Source organism: Peromyscus maniculatus, chromosome 11, assembly GCF_049852395.1.
Source record: "Peromyscus maniculatus bairdii isolate BWxNUB_F1_BW_parent chromosome 11, HU_Pman_BW_mat_3.1, whole genome shotgun sequence".
Classification (NCBI taxonomy): Eukaryota; Metazoa; Chordata; class Mammalia; order Rodentia; family Cricetidae; genus Peromyscus; species Peromyscus maniculatus.
Window position 1 is genome coordinate 90,351,014 of NC_134862.1, and position 12,058 is coordinate 90,363,071.

A 12,058-nucleotide genomic window follows, 5' to 3' on the forward strand; every position below is an offset into this window, starting at 1 on the left:
GGTCTAAGATCATTTCCACATGATCATCCCATTGTCCCAGCATTATTGTTGAAGAGAAAATATTTGTTTCTTCATTGAATTCTTTTGGCAGTTGATAATCCATTCTGCCATAAGTCTATAGATTATTTCTCAGCTTAATTTGTTTCACTTATTTGTATGTCGATCTTTATGTCAGTATCATACTGTCTTGATGACTCTACTTTGTATCAGGAAATTGCCAGTCTTCCAACATTGCTCTTTTTGCTTTTCCAATACTGTTTTGGCCATTGTATATGAACTTGCTAATTTCCGAAAAGAAAGGAAAAAATGACAACCAGGATTTTTATAGGTATTGTATTGAATCCATTGGGAAGATTTTAATAATTAATTTTTAAAACGATATCATTTCCCTCTTCTCTTTTCTCCCTTCTCTCTCTCACATGCCCTACCTTGCTCTTTCTCAAATTCATGGCCTCTTATTCTTTAATTGTTGGTATGCGTAACTAAATACAAAATACAATCTGTTCAGTTCTTATAAAATTACCTGTATGTATATGATCTTAGGGCTGACCACTTGATATTGAACAATCAACTGGGAGAAGACGTAGGGAAGGCCATTTCTCCAACTCTGTATTCCCCAGTGCCCTTAGTTCTTGTCTAGGTTGAGGCTCCAAGAGCTTTCAGCCTTGCATGTCAGCATGTCTTTTGGTGTTTTTATTCATGTCCTGTTTAGGCAGCCATGCTGATGAGACTTCACAGGCATAGCCCATTTCTCTCACATTTCTAGAAGACACAATCTCACAGCAAACTTCCTGTGCCTCTGACTCTTAAAAATCTTTCTATACTCTCATCTACAATGATCCCTGAGCCTTAGGTGTCAGAATTGAGTTGTAGATATATCAGTTGGCACCACACATTCTCTTGTTCTCTGAATTTTAATTGGTTGTGGTTTTCTGAATGGTCTCTCTCTGTTACAAGAGAAGTTTCTTTGATGATAGGTGAGAACTACACTTATCTGTGGATGTAAAGATAGATATTTAGAATGTAGTTAGGGATTGAATTGGTATGGAAAAGTAACAAGTGTGGGTTTCCCTCCAAGATCCATGACTTCAATAGGTTTCCAGTAGTAGGCATGGCTTCCCTCCTGTTGAGCAGGCCTTAGGTCAACTTAGTGAGCTATTAGTCACCAGCAAGAGATGTGCGCCACTAATGCACCTGTAGGGTTAGTATGCCATGCTGGTCATTGTGGTTCCTTGGCATCACAGGTGGCTAGGACTATTGGTTGCTTCCCGCCCTTGGAAGCTTGCCTGGCCCCCTCTGGTACAATGAAAGAAAGTCCTGAGAGAGGAGGCTTTCATGTCAGTTCCAGCTCAGATCTTGTGGGTCCTGTGTCCAAAGGCCATGTTGTCTTCAGCAATAGGAGCTTAGCTTAGCTTCTACCTGTGGGAGGCAACCACGGGTGACCATAGCCTACGTTTTAAGAGTCTCTTGGACAATCCTGATAACAACTCAAAAGGGGACTTCTCATGCCTGATGTTAGGGGGTTTGCTACATGTTCTGTGGCTCTTGGAGGGAGCATCATCAGAAAAGATGGAAATTTTTCATTTAAATTATACGTGTGTATATAAATACAGACATATGAATTATTTTAAGTAAATGGATAATAATATGAAGCCTTCTGACTGTTTTAGACATCCTTACTGTTGTTTTACCCTCTTTCTTATGTACTCATCTCCCCCTCACTAATTAACGCACACATTTCCCCATTTCGTATTTCAAATCATTTGTACCTTGTTACTGTCCTCTCTGCTGCTCCTCTCCCACACCAGGATCCCCCTTCACTCTCCCGGTTTCTGCAGTTACTCTAGGTTATGCACTCCAGTCTAAAGCCTGAGAGCAAGGAACAACAGAGGAGAGAGAACGTGCAGGATTTGTTTCTTTGGATCTGTTACCTCATTATATTTTCTAGTTCATCCGGGTGTCTGAAATGTTCATGATTTTAGTTTTCTTTACAGCTGAATAATATTCCTTAGTGCATTTGTACTACATTTTCATCATCCATTTATTGAGGGGCATTTAGGTTGTTTCCATTCCCTAGCTATTGCCAATGGAACAGCAATGAACACGGCTGAGCAAGCATCTGTGGAGAAGAATATTGAGTCCTTTAGGCAGATGCCAAAGAACGGTATAGCTGGGTCATATAGTAGATTTATTTTTAGCTTTCTGAGAATATTATCCACACTGATTCTCAGAGTGGCTGGACCAGTTTGCCATCCTATCAAGAATGAATGAGGTTCCCTTTCCCCCACATCCTCTCCAGCATCTGTTGTCAGTTGTTTTGTCGATTTTTGCCATTCTGACTTGGGTAAAATGAAATCCCAAACTTGTTTTGATTTGCATTTCCTTGGTTGCTAGGGACAATGAACTTTTTTGAAATGTTTCTTAGCCGTTTTTATTACATCTTTTGATAGTTTTCTTTTTAGAGAACTACCAAAAGGCCATTTTTTTTTAAATGGGTCATTTATTTGTTTTTGTTTTTGTTGTTTTGCCTTAGGTATTTTATTTTTAAAAAATTCAGAATGGTTGTAAGGAACAATCATCAGGCTATCGGTGCCAGACACAGGCCACCAAGAGGCTAGCTTTAAAGATGTGCCTTAGGACCATGAGGGATCACTATCCCGCTTCACTGTAAGCGATGGCTTACACACAGCTGTTCCCATGGACCTAGCTTCTGCCCCCACAAACTATGGCACAGGTAGCTTAGTCTTGCAAGACCTCAGTTGGAGGACCAACCCACGTACATGTGGGTCATTCTCTATAGTAAGTACCCTTGGCCAATGAGGATTCACCTATGGCCTCAATTCAAGGTCCATGACAGACTGCCTTCACTGTGTGTGAAATGGGAAAAATCAACACCTTGAAAACATGGCCACTTCAGCACAAACAGGTTATGCCTTCATATGATTGCTACACGGCCCCATCCCGCTCTTTTACATGCCACTGAAAATAACGGGCTAGTGGCAGAACAGTGCAGGCTAGCTGCGGCTGAGTCTGTGGCCCAGGGAATGAGTTAGGGAATGGTCACTTAGTTTACACAGTAAGGAAATCATATACAGACTGGCACAAGAAGACAGGTTTCCCCCTTTCTGTCTCAATGTCTTCCTTTGCTGTGGCTCTCTTTGGAGTGCGATCTCTTCTTCATCTAATTTTGTGGTTTGGCTAAACCTAGAAACTTGTCCATTTCCTTTAGGTTTTCCAATTTAATGGAGTATAGGTTTTCACGGTATTCTCTTAAAATATTTTGAATCCCACTGGTGTCTGTTATTGTGTCTCCATGTTTATTTCTGATTCTGTTCATTTGGGTTGTCCTCTCTTTGGTTAGTTGGGCCAAGAGTCTATCAATCTTGTTTATCATCCCAAAGAATCAGCTCTTAGATTTGCTGTTATTGTTTTTTTCCCTTTGTTTCTACTAAGTTTGGCTCTGATTCTTATTACTTATTACTATCTAATGGGCTGGGTTTGGCTTGTTGTTGCTTCCCGAAGTTTTGAGTGACATCATTAAGCAACTCATTTGCTTGTTCTTTGTGGTTGTTTTTAAATGTAGGCACTTAAAGCTGTAAATTTCCCTAATGGGGGATATTTTTACTTAACATAGAGTCTAGAGTGTGAAATGTGAGACTCTTGAGATATTTTATTTTTCCAGTGTCTTTGCATGGGATCCAGTCAGACCCATTTTAGATTTCTACATTTAAAAAAGACAGGCTCAGCCGGGCGTTGGTGGCGCACGCCTTTAATCCCAGCACTCGGGAGGCAGAGGCAGGCGGATCTTTGTGAGTTCGAGGCCAGCCTGGGCTACCAAGTGAGCTCCAGGAAAGGCGCAAAGCTACACAGAGAAACCCTGTCTCGAAAAAACCAAAAAAAAAAAAAAAAAAAGACAGGCTCTCCTGGTCTGTAAAAGATGGTTCCTGAGGAAAGGAACTCATTGCTCAGAGAATCCCATTAGTTGTTACAGTTGAGGATTCCATGACATTCCTTTCTGTCTACTCCTTTTTTTTTTTTTTTCCATTTTGGGAAAAGGTCTCACTATGTACTCTGAGGTTTACTTTGAACTCATTGTGTAACCTGACCTGGACTCAAACTCATGGTCCTCCTGTGTCATTTCCCTGAGTGCTGGAGTTGCTGATGTGTGCCATCAGACCATGCTTACAGCCACTACTCTTATCTTTGGAAACTATAATATATTCAGCAAGGCTTCCTCTCTCTGTGTTTTCTGCATTTCTTTGGACCTTTAATATTGAAGAGTTTCTAGGATCTGCCTCCTGTCTTCCTCCCACCTACCCCCATTGTCTGAATCAATTTCAATATCTCTCTCTCCCTCTCCCCCATCTCGCTCTTGGTTTTTGGGTTTTTGAGACTGAGTTTCTCTGTGTAGCCTCGGCTGTCCTAGAACTCACTCTGCAGACCAGGCTGGCCTTGAACTCATAGAGATTTGCCTGCCGCTCCCTTCCAAGTGCTGGGACTAAAGGCATATGCCACCACCGCCCAGCTAATTTTTTTAATGTAAATACTTTGAGCTATAAATTTCCCTCATAGAGCTGGTTTGAAAGTGTCTCAATGCTGGTAGTCATGTCAGAGAAGCAGCAGGTGGCAATTAATCTTCGAAGATCAGACCACCAGGAAGCAAAGCACTGATGGGTGAACCTTGGATAGGCAAGGCCCTGAGGGCTTCGGCTCCAGAACGTCTCTTGCTACTGCTGTGCCTTTACATGTTTGCCACTGCCGTTTTTCTCTGGTACCCAGCATGGCGTGAATGGGTGTAGGGGATCCCCACTGCCTTTAATGTAGTGTGATTGTCTCATGGAAACATCCCATTCTAGTGGGCATTTTTACCTGTGGATTATTATAAGGTGATTTCCTCTTAAGCTGTGCTGTTTAATTGAAGTAATGATTTGATAAATAATAGTGTTAGTCTAAATAGAATTTTGACGATTAAGGCTTTTTAACAACTCTGGTGAGGGATTATGATAGAGCTTAGTTGAGTGGGAAAATTAATATAGGTAAAGGCAGGTATGGTGTTGCCCCTGATAAAGTAGGGGCTGCAGAGGGTAGAAAATAGGACTAAGGAAGTGTTATACAGCTAGGACTTACGTGAGTTTCTCTTGAGGAGCCGTTATAGACTGTGGCTTAGGTTAATGATTAAGGAAAACAAGTATGTCCCAGAAGCTAGGCTAGCTCAAGTTCTTTTACTGTTGGGAGATGTGTTCAAGGTGTTTGGTGTGCATCATAGCTAAAACAAAGCTTAAAATAATGACTTACGGTTAGGTTAAGATGTTTTTGTTAATAGCTTTGAGGTAGAAAAATCTTGGGGAACAATTTATAGTTTAGAAAAGCAGTTGAGTGAAGGACTTGTTGAGGTCAAGAAACAAGAATAAAGTTATCAGCTGACATGCCTTTCTTGTTACAATGGATTGGAATCAAGGATGATGATTAATTCTTCGAAATCATTTCTGCCCTCAGGATTTCCTGATATAAAAGAATTGTTCATGAATGGGTATGCACCCTGAGGATTTAAAGTAGAGATGACTGATAGTTTTTCATATATAAAAGTTTAGATTTGTGTTTCTTTTAGAATTTTTATAAGACTACTTTTTGAGATAAATAGTAAAGCAATTGATTCTTTCTTTGAACCACAAAATGCAGCCTGCCAGTAAAAGAACTGGCTGAGAAAAATACCTTGCTTACTTACACTCTGATAATCTATAACAAGTTGCTTGGACATGAATGTATGTGGGTTCTTGGGGATAATTTGTTTTTCACCTATAATATGTGAAATATTTAATCACGTAAGGAATATGGAAAATGCTTGTTACTTGTATTCATTGTGCTCATTAACTTAAAAACTAGAATGTAACTCCATTGTAATTTTTATACTGCTTGAAAGATTTGGCTGGGGTATTAAGCTGTAAGGGAAAAAATAAAGTTAGGAGGAAGATATCTAGAGAGACAGAAGGGACACATCTAGATAGAGGTAAGAAAAGAAATAAAGAAGAGAGAAGATGATAGAGAGACCCGAGGCTGTGTGTGTGTTTTCTCTTTTCTGCTGGACCCAGAGAGTTAAGTTTTGCCCCCTGAGATAGAAAAGTCAAGTTGAATGATTAGTTTGACGACTCTGTGGATCCCCCTCAATCCCTGAGCTGCTGAAGACTGGTCCTCACGGCAGCAATATCTCAGGATTTGTTTGTTTGTTTGGTATGGTGTGGTGTGTGTGTGTGTGTGTGTGTGTGTGTGTGTGTGTGTGTGTGTCTGTCTGTCTGTCTGTATGTGTGTATGTCTGTCTGTCTGTCTGCCTGCCTGCGTGCGTGTGTGTGTGTGTGTGTGTGTGTGTGTGTGTGTGTGTTGTTTTCATGTTCACTTAATTTTGTACCTTTCTATTGATTTCCGGCCTACACAATACACATCTGTCACCTGTGATGTTAACACCTCTGGATTAAGGTTATTCTGCAATGAAGTTATGCTCCAATCTGCAGATATTTGAGATCTGTTTCTCAATTCTTTTTTCCTCCATACAGCAGGGATTGTGCATGTGAGGGCTTGTGCCAGCCTCGGGGAGATCCCCAGCTCCATGGCCTCCACTCACACTAACACAAACACGTGTTAGCAACTTCCAATCTCCTGCGGGGCTTTAGAACTGGTGGACCATTTGGATCTTACTTGCATCTGTTTTGGAAGTGGCTCCTCTGTTAGTTTTCTATGAGGGACTTTAGAAACATAATTTGATTTTGAAGTTTAAACCAGCCAAAAAGTTTCTGTCTCTTGAGAAGGAAAACAAGATGGTTTGTGTACTTGTTTTTGGCTTTTTGTTTGTTTGGTTTTGGTTTTGGTTTTTCGAGACAGGGTTTCTCTGTGTAGTTTTAGTGCCTGTCCTGGATCTCTCTCTGTAGCCCAGGCTGGCCTTGAACTCATAGAGATCTGCCTGCTTTTGCCTCCCAAGTGCTGGGATTAAAGGCGTGTGCCACCACCGCCTGCCTGGTTTATGTATTTGACCCCATACCTTAAATTACATTTATACTTACTGTTAATTTTGCAGTAGTTTTGATCTTTCCTCTTTGTCCAGTTTCCTGTTTTTCTAATTTGGCTCTTTAGGTAGGACCAGATGGTTCTGGTTGTACTCGTCTCTTATTTCCCATCAGACACCCTCAACCTCCGTGTACTGGAAGTAACTTTTTCGGTTTGTTTATGAGTTCTCCCCATCTTTCTGACTACAGTGGTTCAAGTCATTTCCTCTAGGGACAGAGAGCATAGTTTATCATAGAGCACATGTCAGGATGAATGAGGCTCTGGGTTCAGCGTGCAGCCCCTTGCTGATGGACATTCCCTATGATATACTCAAGTCTGAACTAGGAGAGGATGGAAAACTAAATGCTGGGTTGTTTTCTGTTTTGTTTCTCTTCCTGCTAAAGTGAGGATCATTTTTTATGAGGTTGAAATCTTTATAACATGGAAGATGTCATCTGAAATGTGCTGTTCCGTGTCGTCACATGCTTTCACAGTGTTGTACAGCCACCACCATCCACTTCGAGAACCTTCTACAAAAACTCCACATTAGCCCCCCTCCCATTCTAGCATGGCACCTTTCTAAGAATTTATTCATTCCAGGAACCTTGCATATCTGTAATCATAACTATTGCACTATCTTTTTTTTTTTTTTTTTTTTTCGGTTTTTGGAGACAGGGTTTCTCTGTGTAGCTTTGCGCCTTTCCTGGGACTTACTTGGTAACCCAGGCTGGCCTCGAACTCACAGAGATCCACCTGGCTCTGCCTCCCGAGTGCTGGGATTAGAGGCGTGCGCCACCACCGCCCGGCCTTATAGTACTATCTTTAAGGCCCATCCATGTTGAAGCATGTATCAGCATTTAATTCCCTTTCAAGACTAAATAATGCTGTTATCTGTGGGCAGCACCTTGCACTTCTCCACTGATCTGTTAGATTTCTCCCCTGTGGACTATGATTAGAATGTAGCTGTGCACACCTGAACATCTGAATGAGCACCTCATTTCAGTTCCTTGATGTGTATACTTACAATTTCTGGATCCTATATATCCTATAGAAACATCGCTACAGTTTCTCACAACAATGTCTGCATCAGTCTAGTCTGGAGCAGGAATGTCCTAGGTTCTAATGTTTTCACCAACATGGATCCAGTCTCTGGTATAATATTAGTGGGTCCAGCCTCAATATTATACATCCCAGGGGCCCAGGAGAGAGAACTACTAACGGCGAGGACTATTTTCAGGAAATAGAATCTCAGCACACCGAGCTCTATAGTCCACTTGCTTTAATTCCTCTGGCATAACATCCTTTATACACAGCTTCAGTTCTGTTCTCGTGTCTAGCTCCTTTCTTGCCTGATTTCTCTCTATACTTACCTATCACTCCCTCTAAGTTCTATCTTAATTCTCTCATCTTAATTCTGCCTCATCTAGGTCCTTTTCATCTTGTTCTTACCCAGCTAGTACTTCCCCATCTGGCTCTTCCTCATTTTCCATCTCATTCCTCTAGTCCTCTCTTCTAGCCCTTCAATCTAGTTCTTCCCCATCTCAGTTTGTTCCTCTCAAGTTCTTAACAGGTCTAGTTCTTCCATTCTCGTTTCTCTTCTCCCTGCTGTTCTCTCCCTGTCTACAGAAAACACCTGCCTTTTCTTTCCCTGGGCACGTGGTTCCCAGTCTCCTCAGGAATGTTGTTTTATCTCTCACCTTGATGTTTAAAAACCTCTTTTGTTCTCAAAGTGCTCTGGAGAACCACAAGGCCTCCTCAAGGCCAGGGGATGGTCTGAGCTTCATTAGCACAGGAAACAAAGCTAGGCATCTCCCACCAGCTTGTCTCCTAAGCTCAGCAGGGCAGTTAGACAGCTGAAATATTAAAGGCTGGGTAACATCAAATATTCATAATAAATGGCTTTGCCTTTTGACAGACCCTTGGCCGGTCAAAGTTCAGCTTTAATACACAGCTGAATCTCTGTGATATATTCTTGCAGCCCACAAAACCAGTCCAGTGAGTATAAGGTCAACTCTTACGATTTCGATTTGTTTTCCTAACTACTAGTGATTTTAATCACCTTTCCTGATGCTTATTATCAACTTGTACCTCTTTGAATAAAGGTCCAGCCAAACAGTTTTCTTACCCTATTTATCTGTATGTTTGGGTGTGGATGTGCGTGCGTGTGTGCATGCGTGGGTGCGGTGATGTACATGTGCATGGCACCAACATGTGGAGGTCAGAGGACAGCCTGGAATGTTTGTCTGCAGGCACCTTCCACCTTTTTGTGTGAGACAGAGTCTTGTATTGGCCTGGAATCCTACCATGTAGGTCTGGCTAGTTAGCCTGCAAGTGTCCAGGGGTCTGTCTGTCTGTCTGTTTCTCCCTCCTGTATTACCACCACTGGGAGTACAGATGTGTTGCACCCATGGCCGGCTTCTTATGTGGGTTCTGGCGATTCACACTCAGGGCTTCACGCTTGCCAGGCAAAGGAGTGGATCACCGTCATTCCAGCCCTTTCCCACATCGCCAACCTTCTCACTTCTTCTTTCTCTTTCTGTTTCCTCCTTTCTGCTTGCTAAGTTTACATATTCTCATATTAAACATTAAAATATGTGATTTCAAAAATAAATCCCCCTCCCATTTCTTAATCTAGAGCAAGGAAGATCTTTTCTAGAAAGATATCTAATGATGATGAAGAATTCGTTAATTCAAATGTACCTCCTCCTCCTGTTCAAAATTCAGAACCCAAGCCAGACACTGATATTGATGTGGTAAGATGCACCTTAGAAACATTAAAACAAATTTTGATATAAGATAGATAGCAAATATCAGAATTAAAAATTCAATGATTGTTTCACACACACACACACACACACACGCACGCACGCACGCACGCACGCACGCACACACACATATATATATGCCTTTTCCTCTCATTGTAAAAAGCTGTAATAATGCCTGTCTCAAATTTTCCACTGAAATTAATTCATATTTTATTTATTTGCTTTTTAAGATGTAAATATAATTTATAACACTATTTAAGTTTTATTATCACAAATGTCCTACTTTATTTTGTTCTTGTCTTGTGGGCATATTTGCTAAATTAGATTTTAAATAGAGGGAAAGTGGAGATGGATTTCAGAAAAACATATGCACCAATATTTGAAGTAAACCTATATATGAAAACTCTCACTTCGGATGAGTCTGCAGAGGAGACTGAAGAGAAGGGACCGAAATCTAAACAGAGCCTTGACGAAACTCTGTCATGTGATGATGATGATCTGTCTGAAAGCAGAAGGTTTGTGAGAAACCCAAGTGAAGACCTGCTCACGAGGTACAATCAACCGAGCAAGTTTGGTACCCTCCTCAGACGCATCCTTTCAGGTAAAACAAAAAGAAGCATACTGGCAGCTGGAAAGAATAAGTGAAAAAAAAAATAATTTACACCTTATTAGTTTGTCTAGTGTGATGTTCATACTTGCAAAGGCAAGAAGGGATAGAACATGAATCATAACCTGTGGCACATGTGAGTGATAATATCATTTTTTACCTTGAATCATGAAGGATCTCTCACCCAGGGACTTCTGGACCCTCTTTGTCAGGATGAGCTCACCTGGACTGGCTGCTAAAAGTACAGATTCTTGAGCAGGGGTGCCACTCAGTGGTAGAGTGTTTGCCTAGCATGTGTGAGGCCCTGATTTATCTCCCAGATCTGCAGGGGGGAAAAAAAGATCTGCGGCTCTATCTGAGACTTCCTTTCTTGGTATCAGAGTTGGGGTCCACTGATGGTATACCCCTTTCAGCCAGTCTCTATAGTTGACTCTCAGGATATTTAGAAAATACTAATATATATTAAGTTGTTATCTAGCATTTTAAAATGTTAATCAATTTTTACTTTCTCTTTCTCTCAATGAATTCTAATAGACACAGGACTCCTGCTTGAGTCTGAGCAAGGGCACATCTATAATAAGTAAGTATGAGACTTTTTTGTAAGTAGCTATATTTTGTTGGGTACGGTATTCCCTTGAATATACTTTTTTTTTTTATTGTTTTCTCTCAGATTTTCTGAATTCCCAACAAACCTCTTTATACAACCCAACAGACTGGACTTTTCAACACAATTCCAAAATGTGTTAGCAACTATAGAAAAATATATAAGTAAGTATTTGAAAGGCTTAGTGGCTTCTTTGATAATCCTTTTTAAATGGATTGTTATCTGATGCTCTTAGTCAATGATAAATAAGAGACCATGAATTCCAGTGTTTAGGATCAAGCAATGTTAATTTGGAATTACTTCAAGGTGTGTGTGTGTGTGTGTGTGTGTGTGTGTGTGTGTGTGTGTGTGTATACATATGGTGTTACTCAGAGATTTCTAAAGGAACAGAACTGATAGAATGAGTTTGTGTATGTGTACATATATGTCTCCCAGTGGTAGTTGTTCAGTCCATGAGACTGGATGTCCCAGCAGCCCCAGTTGGTTGCTGGAGTCCCAGGGAAGTCCTAGAGAGCTGCTGGTCTTCAAAGAAGTAGGTTCTAATACCAGAGAAGGAATGCCTCAGGAACAGGATAGATGAACTTGCCAGCGACAGTGACAGCAAGCAGGCAAAAAACAAAAGCTTCCTTCTTTCATGTCCTTTTATGTGGGCCGCCACTAGGAGGGGTGACCCAGATTTAGGGTGGGTCTTCCCATCTCAAATAATCCAATCAAGGAAATCCCTCACAGATGTGTTTAGCTGTTCGGGTTTTAGTAGATTATCGATTATAGACATAGTCAAATTGACAACCAAGATTAGCCTGCATGCATATAAAGAATGCATAACAGACAAGAATTGGGCAAGCAATTTGAGGCTTGAGTTATTTGAATTTTATTTCATAGCATTACATAGATCTTGTTTTCACCTTGAATAACATTTAAATGATTATTTTCAGCTATATGTATATAATTTGAGATTACATGGCAGTGACTTCCTTGGCCAAAGAATTTGTTAATTTCTCACAATAAGTTTTAAGGAAAAAAGTTAAACTAATAGCGTATCAACTC

At 40.8% G+C, this 12,058-nt stretch overlaps 1 protein-coding gene across 4 annotated transcripts in view; it reads left to right on the top strand.

Annotated features, from left to right (window-relative positions):
* The window catches only part of Dnah14 (dynein axonemal heavy chain 14), a 226,721-nt gene that overhangs the window by 35,755 nt on the left and 178,908 nt on the right, over nucleotides 1-12,058 (top strand). For all 4 annotated transcript variants that reach the window (XR_013043464.1, XM_042258740.2, XM_076548104.1 and 1 more), the window contains exons 12-15: nucleotides 9,671-9,788; nucleotides 10,125-10,401; nucleotides 10,942-10,987; nucleotides 11,078-11,175. Coding sequence is in view for 3 of the 4 variants with exons in the window: in XM_042258740.2 (XP_042114674.1) it covers nucleotides 9,671-9,788; nucleotides 10,125-10,401; nucleotides 10,942-10,987; nucleotides 11,078-11,175 (539 nt within the window). In the remaining variant the exon portion in view is untranslated. The remainder of the gene's footprint in view (nucleotides 1-9,670; nucleotides 9,789-10,124; nucleotides 10,402-10,941; nucleotides 10,988-11,077; nucleotides 11,176-12,058) is intronic.